Genomic DNA, 17,919 nt, shown 5'->3' on the forward strand with positions numbered 1-17,919 from the left:
GAACCTTCATGTATATTTCTGTATCTAGATCCCCATATATATACGCAGTAACCACATCCATAAGCTGCATGTTTAGTTTTTCGGAAACTACCAAACTGACAAGGTAGTGGAACGTTATGACGTCCATTACATCTTGTAATATGGCAATTGCCTACATCTCTTGAAAAATAAAAAGACTTAATCAAAATCGCCAGTTTCTGGGTCTTGATCCTTGAAGTCTTCCACCCTTAGATCGAGATCGCCATCTTGATCTTCTTGTTCCATGTAATTTGCCTCCCTTGCTTCACAATACATCTTGTATGCGTTTGCAACATTCTGGGATGCTTTACACGCCCTTGCCCAATGTTCTGGTAGTCCACACCTAAGACAAGCATCTTTATGGTCAGGTTCCCTTGATCGAAGCGCTTTAGAAGCGTTTTGGGGACGGTTCCTTCCTTTGGTGGCTTCACCACCATAACCGGAGGCTTGGCCTCTCTCTCTCTCTCTCTCTTCACACGTTTACCTCCACGGTTCCGTGCACGCCTATCTTGGCTGTTTCCTTCCTCTTTAGGGCGAGAATATGGACCAGAACGTCCAGAATTATCCCTATCCTTAGGGTTTCGCTCCATGCGCCCTCCCTTAGGGGCGCGACTATAATTAGACTCCGGAATTGACTTGGCTCTCACGAGTCTAGAGTTATTGTTCTTCATATGTATGTTGTCATGCTTTTCAGCTACGTTCATGGCACCAATAAGCTCATGAAATCTTGTGATGCGTCCAACATTGACATCAATCCGATAGTTCTTGGGTACCATCAATGCAGAGACGGGGAAGGTAGAGAGAGTCTTCTCGATCAACATCGTATCAGTGATTTTCTGCCCACAGAATTCCATCAAAGACTTGATACGAAGTGCTTTCGAATTGTAGTCAAGTACAGACTTGAAATCACAGAAGCGGAGGCTATGCCATCTCACTTCTAAGTCTGGAAGCAGGGTGTGGTGACCCGAGAGGGGGGTCCCACAGCGCCGCGACCCTGAGCCAATGAGAAACTGACATGTCACGAATAACATCCCGATAACTCATCAACCCGAAATCGCAAGGCCTTTTGGGTTTAGATTATTGGTTTACAAAACATTTTCTTGGACGAATCATTCTAGCAACCGAACAACATATTTTCAAAAGCGGAATTTGAAATGGGCTATGACTTTGGGCTTACAATCGGAGCCCAATTTGGAAAACAAATCACTAAGTAACTACAAGTGCGAGAGACGTGCCCCAGGGTTACGGGCCTCTCGAAGTTTTGGTAAACGAGTAGGAAATAAATAAAAAGTGAATAAACAAGCTACTTCAAAATCCGATAAAGGACCAAGACTTTCTTTTAATAAAGTCAAAGAAGAATGCGCCAAGCCGGGCCATGTGCCTCCTCTGTACGCTCCCCGACCACATGCTCGAAACCTGCACACTGTTGTAGGGGTGATCTTTCGTCCTCGCATGCCCAGTAGGGGCCAACCCAACCATGCTAGGTTTGAAAAATAATATACTTGAAAATATTTACTACATAATATTGTGCACATTTATCGAAAATACTTTTAAAAAAAAAGAGGCAACCACAAACATTTATTTCTTTTATAAAGCATATGCAATATGCTTCACATAATTTGGAGCTCCGAGATACTTACCTGCCGGCTAAACTCAAACAAATCGGTGACCGACCTGGTTCGTCATCCTTCGAGAACCGGCCAACTACTCTGTAGTCCTTGTGACTACAAGTAGCGAAAGTGTCCATTTCTTGGCCCTGACTCTCCTATGACTGGTTCATTGTCTGTACTCACTCTTCCTCGACAAACATAGGAGCACGGCCCCCTCCGGAGGTTCACGGTTATCGGCACCGTGGGATCCCTAGGAATCTACGCGTCTAGGTCCCATTCACTTTCAGGTCACAAATACAAACGTACGATGGGTACAGTATCTCAACATGCAAGTCTAGCCTCGGTTTTCGCAATAAACAATTATCAGTTATGGAAACACGGATATCACGAGGCATCGACTAATGAACAACCAAAAACGTACTTGCAGGCAACATATTATTATACTGGAGCATTCCATATATAGAAAAGCCTCTAACAAGGAAGGGACAGCTCACCCTACCTGGATATGGAGTGCTCTCCCAAACTTAGCTTCGTTTCTGACTTTCGATACTTCTTCCAATTTCATGTGCACACGCTCGAGTTCTTTATAATAAAATTAAATCAATGAGTACATTGACTACACTATAACTCAATTAACCGAGCAACCAAAGCATTTATTTAACTTCTTTGAAGTCCATCGAATTTTCCTTTAGTCATTGAAACCTATTATCCATTCCCAAATAATCCAAATGATGTAGCATTTGAATCATTTAGGATATGGTGAGTATACTTAGCACTTTGACCCAAAAATTGTTTAGCATTACTACTATAAGAAAACAAATGACGATTACCATTCCCGAACGATTTTGTTTACTATGTTCATTCCGGGATATGATAACTCAGATAATACTTTAATTGTATTTGTTTCATTAACCTTAATAGAATTACTTAATCATATGAAATCCATCATTTTCATTTCCGAATCCCACTCAACATTGATAATTACTCAAGCTCCTTATTTTCTTTCACAACAACCATTTACTTTACAATATGACAAATTTAAACTCCGTCATCATTTTAACTAACAACATTAATCTTCTCCACACATTTAGCCATTGCATGCTTGTCATCATTTAAGCTAATTTCTCAACAATCAATCACTCAAAGGAGCATTAACCATTCAAGCAGCATACCAACTTTTCATTCCATTCGATAGCAACCACTAGGATTTTACAATCACCACACTAAAACCCACGGTTTGGCAGGGACCAACATTTACCATTTCTTCTTTTCCAAACGGAGATTTGAGTCACCATAGCTGCATTCCCATCATCTTTACTCGAATTCGTCAATCCATTTTCAATGGAAACTGACCCAACACTTCTCTTCTCCAAAATCTTCAAAAACGCAGATTCCTCAAACCTCACACAATCCCAATTAAATGACAGAGTTAGGGATTTCAATCTAGATCAAACCAGAAGCCTCAACTAAGGAGAAGGGATAAAAATCCAGCTTACCAGACGAAAAGGATAAGCTGGTGGCGCTCACGGTGGTGTCCACGGTGGCTGTGGTAGTCCACGCGCTATAACTGGCGCGTGTAGCGCGTGCGGCGGCTCTGGTCGGAATCGGAGGTCTGGAGTTTGGGGTTTCGAAGGATAGTGGAGCTCCGACTTCGTTTATGGGAGTGTTGAAGCTCGATTCGAGCTGGAGATCGGAGAATGAAGGCATGCAGAACTAGGACCTCCGACGATGCTTGTACGGCGTCATCAGGCGTCGGTAGGCAGAGGGGTTTCTGGATTTTGCTACGCTTTGCTTGTTGAGTAGAACGAGGGTGGCGGAAGGGCGTGGAAATCGCCGGAAAATCGATGAGGGTCGAGGAACAGTGACGCGAAGTCTTGGGTTGTCGCGTGCGAAGGAGGACGGTGGTGCATGGCCGTGATTTTGGTGAGGTTTGGGTTGGAATTGGGTTCTGGTTCGAAGGGTGGAGGCGGTGTCAAGAGGTGGTGGCCGAAACCGGTGTTTTCCAGTGGTTGCAGAGGGAAGAAGAGAAAAGGAACCAGAGGTCGGGGGGAGAGAGAAAGAGAAGGACGCGGCTGCAAGGGAGAAAAAGGGAGAGTTTTGGTTTTAGGGTTTCCAATTTCCTATTTATACTTGTGTACGTGAAATACCAATTTTGCCCTTGTGATGAATTACGGAACTCTCCTAGCTGATTTCCTTCTGGTTTTGGGCTCGTAACTTTCCTTTCTCTCGTCCTTAGTAATTTCTCGACTTCGCCTACAGTCCAAACTTGATTTCGTTAAAACTGAAAATCCAAAACTTTGTTACAACTTAATTTATCGTCTTCAAAACTTCAACAAACTGTCGCCTCACTAAACTTCGGTAACCTTCTAGGCCCAAATGAAAGAATCTCGGCCCAAACGTAAATCATAAGGCCCAATAGGTGGTCTCGACACCAAAACAGTCTCCGAAGTCGATTTCTTCACTTAAATCACCTTGCGAAAATCTTTTTGGCGAAAAATTACCTTCAATAAATTAAACAAAATTTTCGGGGGCACACACAGGGAGTCACAAACGTTGCCAAAACACTGCTCGAGTTCTACCCATAGTTTTCTTGGGTCTTCCTCATTGAGGTACTCATTATGTAGCGCGTCATTCATGTGCCTTGTCGTGAGAATGATGGCTTTAGCTTCATTTGCCTCTCTCGTAGCTCTATTTACTTCAAAAGCAGCAGCTTGTTGAGGAGTAAGCACGTCCTGACTTGGCTCTTGGATCGTACTCAGGATCCCATCAGCCTTAAGATGCTGGCACACATCACGGACCCACTTGTGGTATCCTGCGCCTGTTGTCTCTAGTGGAGCGAAGCTCAACTTGTTCAGGTTACTCATCCTGAAAAAACAACAAGAAAATAAGGTTAGTTTCGGAGCGAAATAGGCTACCATGAAAACAATAAAAATTTCTGAGCGTAGTCACTTCCAAGAACTTGGGAATTTCTGAGCGTAGTCGCTTCCAAGAAATTCAATTCCAAGAGGGGTTGGATTCCAAGAAATGATGTTTGTGGTCGATTGTTTTATCTCAACAAACTCTAAGTTTGGAGGATTCTACAAGCTCCAAGCTTGGAATGAGCATGAACCCCCACGGTTCGGCTTTTTGGTCTCCCCTATGAAGAAGAAAAGGGGGTAGAAGAAGGGAGGTTGCAAGTCCCCGATAAAAAGAAGATAAATTGAATTAAAAAACGAGAACTTTTAGAAAAAAAAAACCTCGAAATAGGTCACCGGAAAATTTGGCCGGAAAAAGTCGCCGGAGCTGACGTGGCACCGGCTGCTGATGTGGCAGTCGGACGCTGACCTGGCAGTTGGATGCTGACGCGGACGCTGACTGGATGCTGGCGTGGATCAAACTCTGGGCTGACTTCAGTGGGCTTCAGGCTTGCTGTGCTTCTGGGCCGAGGGCTGCTACTGTGCTTCTGGGCCGAGGGCTGCGTCTGTTTCTTCTGGGCTGGGCTGCGCAGGTCTGACTGAAGCAGGGGCTGTAAAGGCAGGTGGCGGCTCAACGGTGCAGTGGCTTCTGGTGGCCGGTCTGGGTATCTTTTGGCCGGTTCCGGGAATAATTTTTCTGGTTCCGGGTGTCTGGAATCAAGGTGCTGCTGATGGTGGAGTACGGCTGTCAGAGGCGGAGGAAAAAGCCTTGAACCGGGTAGAGGAGTTTCTGGTACTTCCGGGGGCCGGTTCGGTATTTTTCTGATCGGTTCTGGGGGTGGCGCCGCCGGTTCTGGATTCCTGGAGTTGAGAGCTTCAAGGTGGGCGGCGGAGGTTTCTGGGATTTGAAGGCTACGAATTTAGGGTTTCAGGGTTAGGGCTTCGTGCTGATAACGTGTTTTAAAGAAACGTGAATTGAGAGAAAATCGTTGTGTATTCTCATTGATAATAAGGGCCTCTTTATATAGAGGATTACAATGCATAGAGTCTGAATCATACAAGGAAAGGTATTGAATAGGAATCTCTAGATTCTTCTATATATTGTATAGATAATGTCACAACAGAGCAATAAAAATGGCAATTACTCTTAGGCCTCGTTTGGTTCACGGAAAGGAAATCAATTCCCTTATCTTTTCCATGGGGATGAGAAATTAAAATTCCTGTCAGCTTTCTTTTTTAGTGTTTGGTAAAGTAGGGAAAACATTCAAGAAAGACTATTTTATTTCCCTTACAGGTTTGGTTGGTTCAGGAAAGGAAAGAAAAGATATATCAATGTTCCAATGATACCCTTGTATTTTAAAATTTATCATCATGAGTAAAATTGGCAATAACACATTTGAGTAGGGATATTGTAGTCGTAGGGATATTGTAGTCCTAAATTTTTGTAATAAATGCTGGGAAAGAAGAAGGGAAAATCAATGAGAAAAATTCAGCTACCGTCCCCAAACTATGTTGCCAAGGCCAATTTGATACCTGAACTCTCAAAAGTATCAATCTGATACCCAAAGACCTAAATTGGTATCAATGTGATACTTCCGTCCAAAATTTCTGACTGTGCCGTCTGTTTGCTGAAGTGGCAAACACGTGGCAAAAAAAAGAAGGGCAAAATCGACTTTTTACCCTTTTTTGTTAATTTATTTTTCTTTTCTTTTCATTTCTTCTTCTTCTTCTGCTTCTTCTTCTTCTCCTTCTTCGTCTGGGATTTTCTTCTAGCCCAAGACCACTCCGATGACGATGGTGACTCTCTCCCAAGAAATCAAAGAAAAATAGCTTCTTCTTCTTCTTCTTCTTCTTCTTCTCTCTCCTCTACTTCTCCTCCGCCCAAACCATCACTAACGCCGCCGAGATCCTCTCCCGTTCCTGCCACAAATCCATCTCCCTCGCACTCCTGTGGCACCCCTTAACTTTTTGACTGCATATGTAATTGTTGCTTGCAATCTAGTTGACTTGAGTTTCTACACACACAATTATTAATATTGGCACCCCCCTAGTTCTCCACGTGATTGGCTTCACATGAAAATATAATATATCTCACCTATCTTTTGATTGGTTAGTTTGGAATAATAGTAAATAATAAAGAATTCTTGGATTTTAGAAGCAGAACCATGAGTAGAAGAATATTTGGAGCATGCTTGTTGCACCTTGGTATTTGGAGAACGCCTCCCTAGAGCACGCCTGTTTAATCTGTTCAAATCAATTATACAATTATACAAAGGGGCAAGGGGTTGTTTAATCTGATCAAAATCAATTCAATCCCATTAAGACGAACAGCTGAACAGAGGGGAAAAAAAAGAAGAGACTGTGGTTATGCTCTCATGAGAGTTTGATTCCTCATTCAGTCATTCCTCCATTAGTATTTGCAGAATTGCATCAAGATTCGATACAGGTGCTATGCTCTCTTTTGTGGTTATCTACTTATCTGAATTGCTTTGTTTTTATGTGGAGCTGCTATCATAATCTTGATCATCTTCACCCTTCTCCAGTTCATCATCTTCACCCCTACTCAATCCCGAAGCTTTATCTTCATTCCTATGATCAAATTCAAGTATTCAACCATCTTTACTCCACCATCTTCAACCATGTTATCAACTCTAACATCTTCAACCATCTTCTTAACTCTGAATTCTTCAACCATCTGAGTTTAAATACAGAAACTAACTAAATAAATCACAAATTAACATGCCCAAAATTTGCAGAAAAAGAGAGAGAGAGACGTTGTACCAAGACCCAAATTAGTAAGCAACGCCTGCAATTTGAGGAAAAATCGAACAGCCCAACAAAACCCAAGCCGAAGAAAAGAAACGGATTCAAGAGAAGGCACCGGTTCGCTGCACACCAAATTCCGACGAACCCAGCTCCACTAACCACCTCCTCCCATCGCTTTCCCTGTCCGATCACTCAAGTCCCTCCCGTTCGGCGCCAATATCGCTACCATGCTCGACGACCACTCTCTCATGGTACCTTCCGGCTGACCGCCTCGTCTCGCTCAACAACTCGACAGCCCCAATTTACGCCGACGGGTCGTTGATCCTCTCGGCACCAGCAGGTTCTTCGACCGGTTTGATTGGGAGCTTCAGCCCCTTGGCGCCGCGAAACCCTAAGAAGAAGAAGAAGAAGAAGAAGAAGATCCCAGAAGAAGAAGCAGAGAAGAAGAAGGAAGAAAAAGAAATGAAAAGAAAAGGAAAAAAAATGAATTAACAAAAAAAAAAGGGTAAATAGGTCATTTCATTTTTTTTTTCGACCCACTTGCTTGCCACGTCAGCAAACAAACGGCGCCGTCAGAAATTTTGGACGGAAGTATCATGTTGATGCCAATTTAGGTCTTTGGGTATCACATTGGTACTTTTGAGAGTTCGGGTATCAAATTGGCCTTGGCAGCATAGTTTGGGGACGGTAGCTGAATTTTTCTCAAAATCAATCCCATTAGTTCTTAAAGGAACCATCTTCCACCCTATTTTCCCCTCTGTCAGGAAAATAGTTCTCAAGTTTGTGCCTACCAAACAAAGGAAAGGAACGACTTTCCTTTCATGATTCCTCAAATCCGTGAACCAAACATGGCCTTAAATCTGCCTTTAGATGCAGTGACAATACCTTTGATCATGATTAAAATTTTTGGTCCAAAAACACAAGTTTTTTTCGACAAAGGTCCAAAAACATAAGTTACTATTAGAATACCTCCAGTATGCTCACTAAATTTTTTTTTTCTTTTCCCTTTTCTTTCTTTTGAAAAAGAAGAGGACGTCGATTCTACTAATAAGGAGCAAAACTATATATAATAACTAATTTAAAAAAGCATGATTAAATAAGTTATTACCTAAGCAAGCCTCCGACTAGGTATTGTACACTAGTAAAAAGAGAACTCACCACCTGATGCTTTTATCTGATGACTCTAGTCACTCTACACAGGTAGAATTAGGACGACCTACTTCGTCTCCTAGTAAATAAAATGCACTTTTATTTCATTTCATGTGAGCCAGACTTCTTGATCTTCTTCATTGATTTAGAAGATAAATCCAACCCATCCACTTCTCAATGCATGCAACTGTGGTACAACTCTTTTATTTTGGTCCGAAACTGTGGTACAACTCAATATCCGTACAACTATATAATCATGACATAGAGAAACCCTATCATATGTGGGATGGATTTAGTTCAAAGAAAAAAATTGTCTTGACAACAGCCTTTTAGGTCGAAATCAAGGTCGACTGAGATGTTGGAGAACTTTATGGTAGCATGCTCCAAAATCCCACAAGTGTGACAAATAGAGTGAGGTTGTGAATTTACACTCGGACCTCAAATCCAAGTAGGCACTTCAAATATAGTACTACTAAGGCCATCAATAACACCAAAGTAAGTATGGTGTCGCGGAAGAGCTACAATCATCTATTAATGGTGTGTTGACGTTCCTCATGACACTTAAAAGTTAAAAATACAAGTCAAAATAAATGATTTCAAATTGAAAAACGAACCGCCATCCCATATTTGAACAACAATTAAATACATGAATCGAAGCATTGAGAAGTGGATGACCACAATTAAGAGAAGGGTGTCATAACAATCTTGCACAAATTGGTAAATAAAATAACTGTGCAATTCATTCCATAAAAGATTGAAATGTTTTTCTTGAAATTTTTTTTTTTTAAATTACAAAAAAAAAAAAAACCAACTATGGCATTAATGAACAGTAAATAAATAAAATAAATAAAAAAATAGAAAAAGGGTGAGTGCTTCCCTCCATATCAATATCCGAACCAATTTCCCTCGCTTCCTTCCTTTCCCTCGTATTCTGCTCTCTCTCTTTCTCTCTCTTCTCTCTCTCTCTCTCTCCCGCTTTTTTATTTATTTATTTTTTTGGTTGTTTCCCACCACCATCAGATCTCACCCTAATCCCCCAAAATTTTCCCCCTCCCGCTTCTTTTCATTTTCTTCCGATTCCCTCCAATTTCTCGATCCCTCCCTTCAATCCGGTTCGGGTCCCCCCATGTCGGGTTACCGCGCTCCGAACCCCCCGCCTCCCCAACCGCCCCACCGCCAGCTCCCTTTCTCCTCCCTCAAGCCGCCCTTCTCTGCTTCACTCGACTACCACGCCTTCGCTCCCGACCGCCGCCCGCCGCCGCCGCCCCCCGATCACCTGCCCGCCGAGGGCATTACCGTCAAGCCCCCCGTGAGTCTTCCTTGCCTCAGTCTTCTTGTGTTTTTCTGTGCTTTAGATCTGGTTGGTATTAGTAGCTGAGGCTGAGATTGCTGGAATTAGTGATTGGGATTAGTTGATGGTGTGTGTTTGGCTGGGGTTTTGAGTTAAAGGTTGGGACTTTCGGCGGTGTTGAATTGCTGTTAGTGTGATTATAACTGTTCAATCTTCAAAGAAATTTGTGGTATTTTGATGAAAGTGTGGGGAGGAGATCTAGATCATGGTAAAGGTAGGTGTTATTGGCAGATTGGAAAGTGAAGAAGAAAAGGCATATTAGGTTTTTGATTTGTTATGAAGTGATGGTCTTATGGGGTTATAATACTATTAGAGAAATAGCAATGTAGAAACTAAAATCCTAATGGACTGGTGCATTCCTGGTGAGTGCATCTATTTATATTCGGACATATTTTGTGAGTTTGTTTGTAGTATGAATACGATTTGTTTAAATTTAGTGTGTAGAATCTAGGTAGGGTTTACAGTTTCCAAGTTTTTTTTTTTTTTTTTCTTTTCTCTTTGCCAAATTTCCAAGTTTGCAGTTGATTGTTTTTTTTTTTTGAAGCTAAGCTTCATAGATGCGGTGAAATATGGTTTAGGTTTAGGGTTTACAAAAGAACAAAGAAATTACTAGTTTTCCCTTGTAGTTGTGCTTGATGGAAATTTGTGTGCTTGATGGTGAGGCTTTGCACATGTTTGAATGCACTACACGTAAGCATACACCTGTAGTATGGATTGATGAATAATGTTAGTAGAGAAGATTGAAAATTTCCGGTTCTCTTTCTACAGCATTCTCCCCCTGAAACATAGGCTGCTTTTTTATGATTTGTTGACAGTATTTCAGCTAATTTACCTTCATTATGTGAATTCAACCGTAATTTTCATACTCATAATTGTAATGTGATATTATTTGTTTGTTTTGTGCTGTATTGTGTTTCTCAAATACTGATTGGTGTATTGGCAGCTAAAGCGGAAGAGTGATTCGGCAGATTATGACGAGCCTAATGATAGGACAGCTGCTCCTGAGTACACTGACATAGTTAATAGCCCACTTCAAACTCCTGTGCCAGTCAAGGTGGGAAAGGCAAACAAAGCATCTAGGCTTTCAAAGCTCAATAGAGCTGGGCCGCAGACTCCTGCTTCCAACGTGGGTGAGTGTTATTAGGCTAAATGTGATGGGCTCTCATACTTCTAATTCTACTATCTATCCTGCAAAGTTCAATTGCTATTCTACTTACGTCCAAAGACACTAGCATATAATCTCTATAATTGACAGGTTCTCCTTCGGGTGCTAATCTTACTCCTGCTGGTCCTTGTCGTTATGACAGCTCCCTAGGTAACAATACATATGCCTCTCCTAGAAACGTAATCTTTTCTTTTTCAGGCGTCTGAATGAGAACAGTAACTTCACTTTCTTTTGTTAGTATATTTAAAATTGTGAATCTGCATGTGCAAGTGTTACAGATAATGTCCTGTTTATCTCATTTAGGTCTCTTAACGAAGAAGTTTATCAATCTGATCAAACATGCGGAAGATGGTATTCTAGATCTCAATAAAGCTGCTGATACTTTAGAGGTGATTATATTCCTTTCTGCTTTAATATATCCTGTCTCAAGGTTTTGTTAACAGTAACTTTTCTTTTGTTATAGGTACAAAAGAGACGGATATATGACATAACAAATGTTCTCGAAGGAATTGGCCTCATAGAAAAGAAGCTGAAAAATAGAATTCAGTGGAAGTAAGGAACATTGGTTGGATTTGTTTCCTTCAGTTCTACAGTTGTTTTGTCCACTTTATATTAATCTGTGAAAATTCAATATCCACTGTTCATTGGAAGTAACTGAGAAGTTGAGTTATTGATTGACTAGGGGACTTGAGGCCACAAGGACAGGAGACGCAGATGAAAACTATGATGGTTTGAAGGTATGAAATTAAGATAACCTGTTTCTTGGCATACATGAGCCTGGATAGTTCTTGTATGGATTCTATTATTGTTTGCTTGTAATGCACATGCTGTTTGTTTTTGTTTCATGACTTTTCTTGTTTTGATCTCCTATCATTTTGGAAGTGTCAACATCCAATGTTGCCCAGCATTAATTCCCGACCTGAGTGGATAGTGTTAGCCAATTTAAAGGATATAATGAGAGTAAAAGTTTAAAACTTCTTGTGCTCACTGGTTTGTGTTTGCAATGCAATTGTTTTGCATGTTTGAATTGCAGCATGATGCCGTAAGTTACTAGTCAGCCACCATACTTTTCCACATGTTCTATAACATCTGTCACTTCACTTCAGTCCACATGTTTTGTCCAGTTCCTATTTTGTTCTTATGTTTCTTTAAGTAATGCATTTGAATATGAACATTGGTATGGAAAAGCAAGATTATGTTCTTGATTCAATAGTTTGAAATGACTTTAGTTAGTTGAGTTTGCTTGATTTCAGTGCACATGTATTGTCCAGTTCCAGTTTTGTGTAGGTGTTTGGATTTAATGATTGTCCTGACAAAGCAGGTGTTGTGCTCTTTGCTGGAAAGAGTATGATAAGGTGTATGTTTAGTTGCGCCTGCTAGATTAGTGTGATGGCGGATGTTAATTCAGATATGATAGATTCTTCATAAAATATGTCAACTGTTGATTGAATGTGGTAAAGGTGCAGGGTTGGGCTAATTCACAATATTTTTCATTGCAGGCACAAGTTGAAAACCTATCTACGGAGGAGGGCAGATTAGATGAGCAAATAAGGTTATCTTGCTGTTCCTTGGTTGATGCTTCTGATTTACTCACCTTTTATTATTTTCTTAAGCTTTATGCTTTTGGTAACCTCTGCATTGTTCTGAGGTTATTATTTGTTCAGAGAAATGCAGGAAAGATTGAGCAATCTCAGTGAAGAGGAAAGCAATAAGAAGTAAAGTTCTATACTTCTAATATTCAGTTTCTTTCTAGTGAAGTCATCATTGACTAGTTTTCAACATAGCCTATTTTTGGCTTAGCCTGCAAATTATGCAAACTCTTATCTATGTATACATTTTTATTTTGGTAGATGGCTTTTTGTCACTGAAGAAGACATCAAGGGCTTACCCTGCTTTCAGGTAAATTTTTTGGTGTTTGCTATTGTCATTGTTACCCCATTCTGTATTTTCTAACGAAACATTTTCCTTTTTCTGATGAACTGAATGTATGATTTTTTGTTTTTATCAGAATGAAACCTTAATAGCGATTAAAGCTCCCCACGGCACCACTCTTGAAGTCCCAGATCCTGATGAGGTAGTTCAGGATCGAACAGTGCATACCAAAATTTAATCTTATCTTTTCAATGGATCTCTTTAAGTGAACTTTTTCTATCATGTATTAGGCTGTTGACTATCCCCAAAGGAGATACAGGATGGTCCTGCGAAGCATGATGGGTCCAATAGATGTTTACCTTGTCAGGTAGTGTTCCTTGACGTTACATTATCTTTACTTTGAGAGCAGCAGTTAATTTTTTTTTTCCTGCTGGCTTAATTGAAAATGACAATGGATTTTCATAATCCCTCTCTCTTCACCTACCATTCTAGTCAATTTGAGGAGAAGTTCGAGGAGATTAATGGTGCCGAAGAACCTGGAAGTATCCCCTCAACTTCGGGGTTATGTGAAAACCCAGCTCCAACAATTGTCACTGAGGATACGGGGAAGCATGTTGAAATGCAGGGACAAGAAGATCATAGAGTTTCCGCTGATCCCACTGCTTCTCAGGACTTCATGAGTGGGATTATGAAGATTGTTCCCTCAGATGTAAATGTAAGTTTGATATCTAAATTGCTTTTACTTTTACCTATCCAAAAGATGCAATATTCTAAAAATGTTGCTGTTTCCTATTGGTTGTTCGGTCCATCTGGTAAAAAATAACTGAGCAGAGTAACATATTCTGCTTTTTGGATGTCGGAGTAGAAAGTTATCCTAGAATCAGTAACTAACAGTTGGACAAATTGTAATGGAAGCTTCCTATTTGTTAAAATCTTTTGCAATTCCAGTATTTTAATGGTGAACCATTTTCTGGAGTTCTAGTTCTTGAACCATGTCTGGTTCTAAGAATCTTGTAAGAAAGCTGTGTCATATGTTAAGTGTTTCATGTTTCTACTAAGAGAATAAGTTTGATTTACAGTGTTAATGTTGTTTGTTACCTTTCCAGTGTGATGCAGATTACTGGCTTTTATCGGATGACGCTAGTGTTAGCATCACAGACATATGGAGAACAGAAAGTATCCTTCTGTAAATAGATGTCTTTATTTCTTTTATCATTTTTACTTGAAGGTATATTTCACTTAGGATAATGTTTGGGCATTGAATACTGAGTTTCTTGACTATTAACTAGCTGGAGTTGAATGGAATGAGTTTGGTGCACTTAATGAAGATTATTCCATGGGTAATGTCACACCGCGAGCACAAACTCTGCCGTCGAGTGCAACGGAAGTACCTTCTACAGCCAACCCTACTAGGAGTTAAAACCTAGAAATGAAATATTCATAATGGATCTAATGAAGATACGCAGACTTGTTTACAGAGAACCTGTGACGCACTACTATCTTTTTACCGCCAAGGTTGGATGAAAGGTTTCTGAGAGATGACTAAATGTTCCCTGAAGATCCATGTGCAGAAATAGGAAGCTAGATGGAGGTGGCTAGTTGGTTGTACAGTAATGTAATATAATTATACTCAATTCATGTGATTTAGTGGTAAGGTTAAAATTGTTCATGCATCCCTGTATATCAATATGTTGTATCATAAGTAGGCAAATGATCAAGTAAGTCTGATATCGTCTTATAGATAAGTTTCCGTAGCGCAAGTATCCTAAAATGGAAAAAGGAATTATCTTCCGGCCCCATTAAGTTTTCCATTACCTTTTAGCTATTTTCTTCATGATTGTTGCCTTGGAAAGGTCTATAGCCTTGGTCTTTGCAAAGCTTTGGGTCGTGTAACGATGTACATATACAGATGTAGGCTGCGTTCTTCAATCATGTCTCAAAATTGTTCACATCCCCTGGGGCTCATGATTGTAGAAATGTATATGTCTATATATGTATGTATATGTGTGAGCTTTATGCATGAACAATAGCTTTTTGATGCAGCAATTTTATAAGTAGAATTGCATTATGATTGAATCCAGGAGTCAGTTTGCCGCATCAAAATACATCACCAAATTCTGCAATTTAGACATTTGCTACACCAGCTAAGTTGCATCATAAAAACTCGTTTTAAGGACTAGGAGAGTTCAACCTTGAATGCTACATGGGAAAGACAAGTTTTACATGTTGATGTTATATGGAAACAAAACTCCCGTTTGTGAGATAAGTAACCGAAGAAGTTACTTCTCTTTTCCGACTATCTTCCCAATCCAACTGGCGACTACTGGAGTGAGAGCCACAGTCGGAGGAAACCTAATTGGAGATGCAGCTTTATGTGCAGCATATGCCAAAGCAAAAGTTCCAACTTTCTCTCCAGCCTCACTACCTGAGATTCCAACCTGAAACACAGTAAAATGGAAAGTAACCATTAGTGCATAACATAAAACAAGTTGAGTCTGCAGAGAGTTGATATGATGGTTGCTTGTACCTTCTGCAGCAAAGCTTGGACATCAACGCCGACGCTGATTAGCGCATAACACAACGAAAACGATATAATGGACAGTGCAATAGAGGTGGCCAGATATGCCCCTCCATATTTAGCTAGCAATTCCTTGGCTTCATCACCCTTTGACTTCTTCTCTTCACCTTCCTTTTCTTCCTCTTTTGAGCTGAATATCTGCATTTATTTTTCCATAACATTCTTGGTTAGAATTTTAAAAAGATGATGGCAGTTGGACTTTTTCCAGTCCAAGACTGCAGGATGACTTAAATTAGCTTAGTAATACCAACTATAAACTGTTACAACAAAACAGGCGGTAAAAAAAGCAGCACACAAGTAATTAGCTTAAACGTCTGTTCTACATAACAAAGATTCAACATTCATTCACTTAGCAACAAAACCAATTGAAGTTTTTATTCAATTTACTTGCATACGACAGAACTATGAAATTGCACCAAGAAACCAATTGGGAGATCCAAGAAACCAAGAAAAAAGTTGAAATAGAGAAAAGGGTACCTTCCAGAGACCAGCTTCAAGGCCATACTTCTTGGCAATTTCCTCAGCTGAAGCTTTAGGAGGTGAAGAAGATGAAGTTGGGTTTTCGATTTTCTCCGTTTTCTCTTTGAGGGCTCTGACTCTTAAACCTTTCAAGTGAGAATTGCGCTTGGATTGTTGAATAGAGGCACAGCAGCAACTTCTTAGTTCTCCATTGTTGTTCAAGAAAGAAGCAGAGGAAAGACAAGGAGAAGGAGGGAGCAGCAGAGCTGTTGCCATATTGTTTGCCTACCAAAGTGTTGTATCTAATCAAACATATTACTGATCGAGTGTTCTATTTTGAGGAGAGAAGACAAAGCAAAGCCTCAGAACTGAGAAAGAAGAAACTTTAATCAATCCCTTTGAACCACGCAAGAAGCACAAGGTTTCTGTTTTCTCTTGCTCGACATGAGGCTATGACACAAGACAAGTAGCTCTTTTTATCCCTTCAATTTCATTTATGTGCGCATATGCTCATTTCCTAGTGGGCTTCAACTGTTGGTTGAAGACTAAAAATATAATTTTTTATTCTTGTTGTTATTATTATTTATTATTTTAAAAAAATTTAAAAAATTATATTGAAAAAAAAATTGTCTTACCTACCTACAAAGGTTAGAAGATCAAATTTTGAAAAAGAAGTGTTGAAGGAAAGCAAACGAAGTATAGCCCAAGAAAAGAAAAAGGGTCTTGCTGATTGAATCGAGCAAAATCTAAACACACTTTGAATTATTTTTTACTTTTGGAATAGGGAGTTTCTATTCATATCTCTAAAATTAGTATTTAGACATTTCACTTTTTCCAAGTAATAGTTGACTTTGTTAACTCATGTCAAATTACCAATAAAGACACAAAAAATGAAAAAAAAAAAAAATTTCTTCTTATCTCTTCGAACAGTAATAGTCTTCAACTTTAGAAATTTTTCTCCTCCAATGTAAACCCTAAAATATATATCGCCAAATGTTATTTAACGTTGAAGTCAAAATTTTCTAAATTTGACTTTGTCTTCATAAAGTGATAGACTTCCTTGCTCACATAACTGACAATTTACAAGATCTATCACTGCGCTATAAAAAAAATAAAAAATAAAAGGAGAGAAAATGGGAAATACAAAGACACCTCAGTTGATGAAGCCCTACGCATTCTGCATGCAATCAAACATGTGAACGAGCGGTGACAAAAAGCAGTACTCCAGCATGTTTATATGACAAACGCAACAATGGGTAGTTGTCCACAAGATCTTCCCGCACATCATCAGTGCAGAGCAATTTTATGTGGAACTATTCTATAGGTATGATGAAAAATTCGACCATATGATATAAATCTATGGAGAATGCACTAGACTCATGGTTGATTATTGTAATTTCCTCCACTATCCCATACATATCTAAAACAAAAAGACCATGCATGTTCATTTCAAGCTGCTATGGAAATAAGTAGGAGAGAATCAGTTTAGGGACAATGACACCTAAATGCAATGAAAATAATACTTGGAAAACATATTTATACGAGATGATGAGCAAACATGGTATTGTTGCCTACGCTAACCAAGAGTCGACAATTCATTGAAAAAGTGCTAGCACCTCTGTTAGTTGTATATGGAGGATGAACTTCCAAAAAAAAAAAAAAATTGCTGCAATTCCAAATCTTCAAAAACTGAAGAAGATCCAACTATTGATTTTTGAAAGTATGAATAGAATCTAAAAAAAGAAAAAAAAGTCTTTTATTGATTTTATTGGACGATGGGTATTATAGGAAAATTAGAGAGGTGTAGATAGCAAATTGGTTATTTGTAAAAGTAAGTTAGAGATCTATTAAGTAGGGAGGTCCAAATGCCAAATTTGGAGGTATGAATAGAAGCTCCCTTTCGAATATACCCTTAATTTAAAAATAATAAAAAAATCTAAACATACCCAACGACAACCTAGGTTAAACCTAAATACAGTTACCAGAATAATACATCAATCCTCCATACAGTTAATGATTTGATATATCAACCCCCATAAATAAAAAAAAAAACCCTA

The 17,919-nt window shown here is 39.6% G+C and overlaps 2 protein-coding genes across 2 annotated transcripts; one reads left to right on the top strand and one right to left on the bottom strand.

Moving 5' to 3' along the window:
* Positions 1-9,432: 9,432 nt before the first annotated feature.
* On the top strand, positions 9,433-14,634 carry LOC133732493 (transcription factor E2FB). The gene is made up of 14 exons (XM_062160056.1): positions 9,433-9,746; positions 10,732-10,918; positions 11,044-11,103; positions 11,257-11,342; positions 11,417-11,505; positions 11,636-11,690; positions 12,453-12,505; positions 12,618-12,668; positions 12,804-12,852; positions 12,962-13,027; positions 13,116-13,192; positions 13,318-13,540; positions 13,932-14,001; positions 14,115-14,634. Exons 1-14 carry the CDS (start codon positions 9,564-9,566, stop codon positions 14,243-14,245), a joined length of 1,380 nt encoding a protein of 459 aa, XP_062016040.1. The 5' UTR covers positions 9,433-9,563; the 3' UTR covers positions 14,246-14,634.
* Positions 14,635-14,845: 211 nt separating this feature from the next.
* On the bottom strand, positions 14,846-16,337 carry LOC133732494 (uncharacterized). Its single transcript, XM_062160057.1, has 3 exons — positions 15,881-16,337; positions 15,353-15,541; positions 14,846-15,263 (listed from the first exon to the last, which is right to left on the bottom strand). Exons 1-3 carry the CDS (start codon positions 16,136-16,138, stop codon positions 15,105-15,107), a joined length of 606 nt encoding a protein of 201 aa, XP_062016041.1. The 5' UTR covers positions 16,139-16,337; the 3' UTR covers positions 14,846-15,104.
* Between the last annotated feature and the right edge of the window lie 1,582 nt (positions 16,338-17,919).

Source organism: Rosa rugosa, chromosome 2, assembly GCF_958449725.1.
Source record: "Rosa rugosa chromosome 2, drRosRugo1.1, whole genome shotgun sequence".
NCBI classification, from domain to species: Eukaryota; Viridiplantae; Streptophyta; class Magnoliopsida; order Rosales; family Rosaceae; genus Rosa; species Rosa rugosa.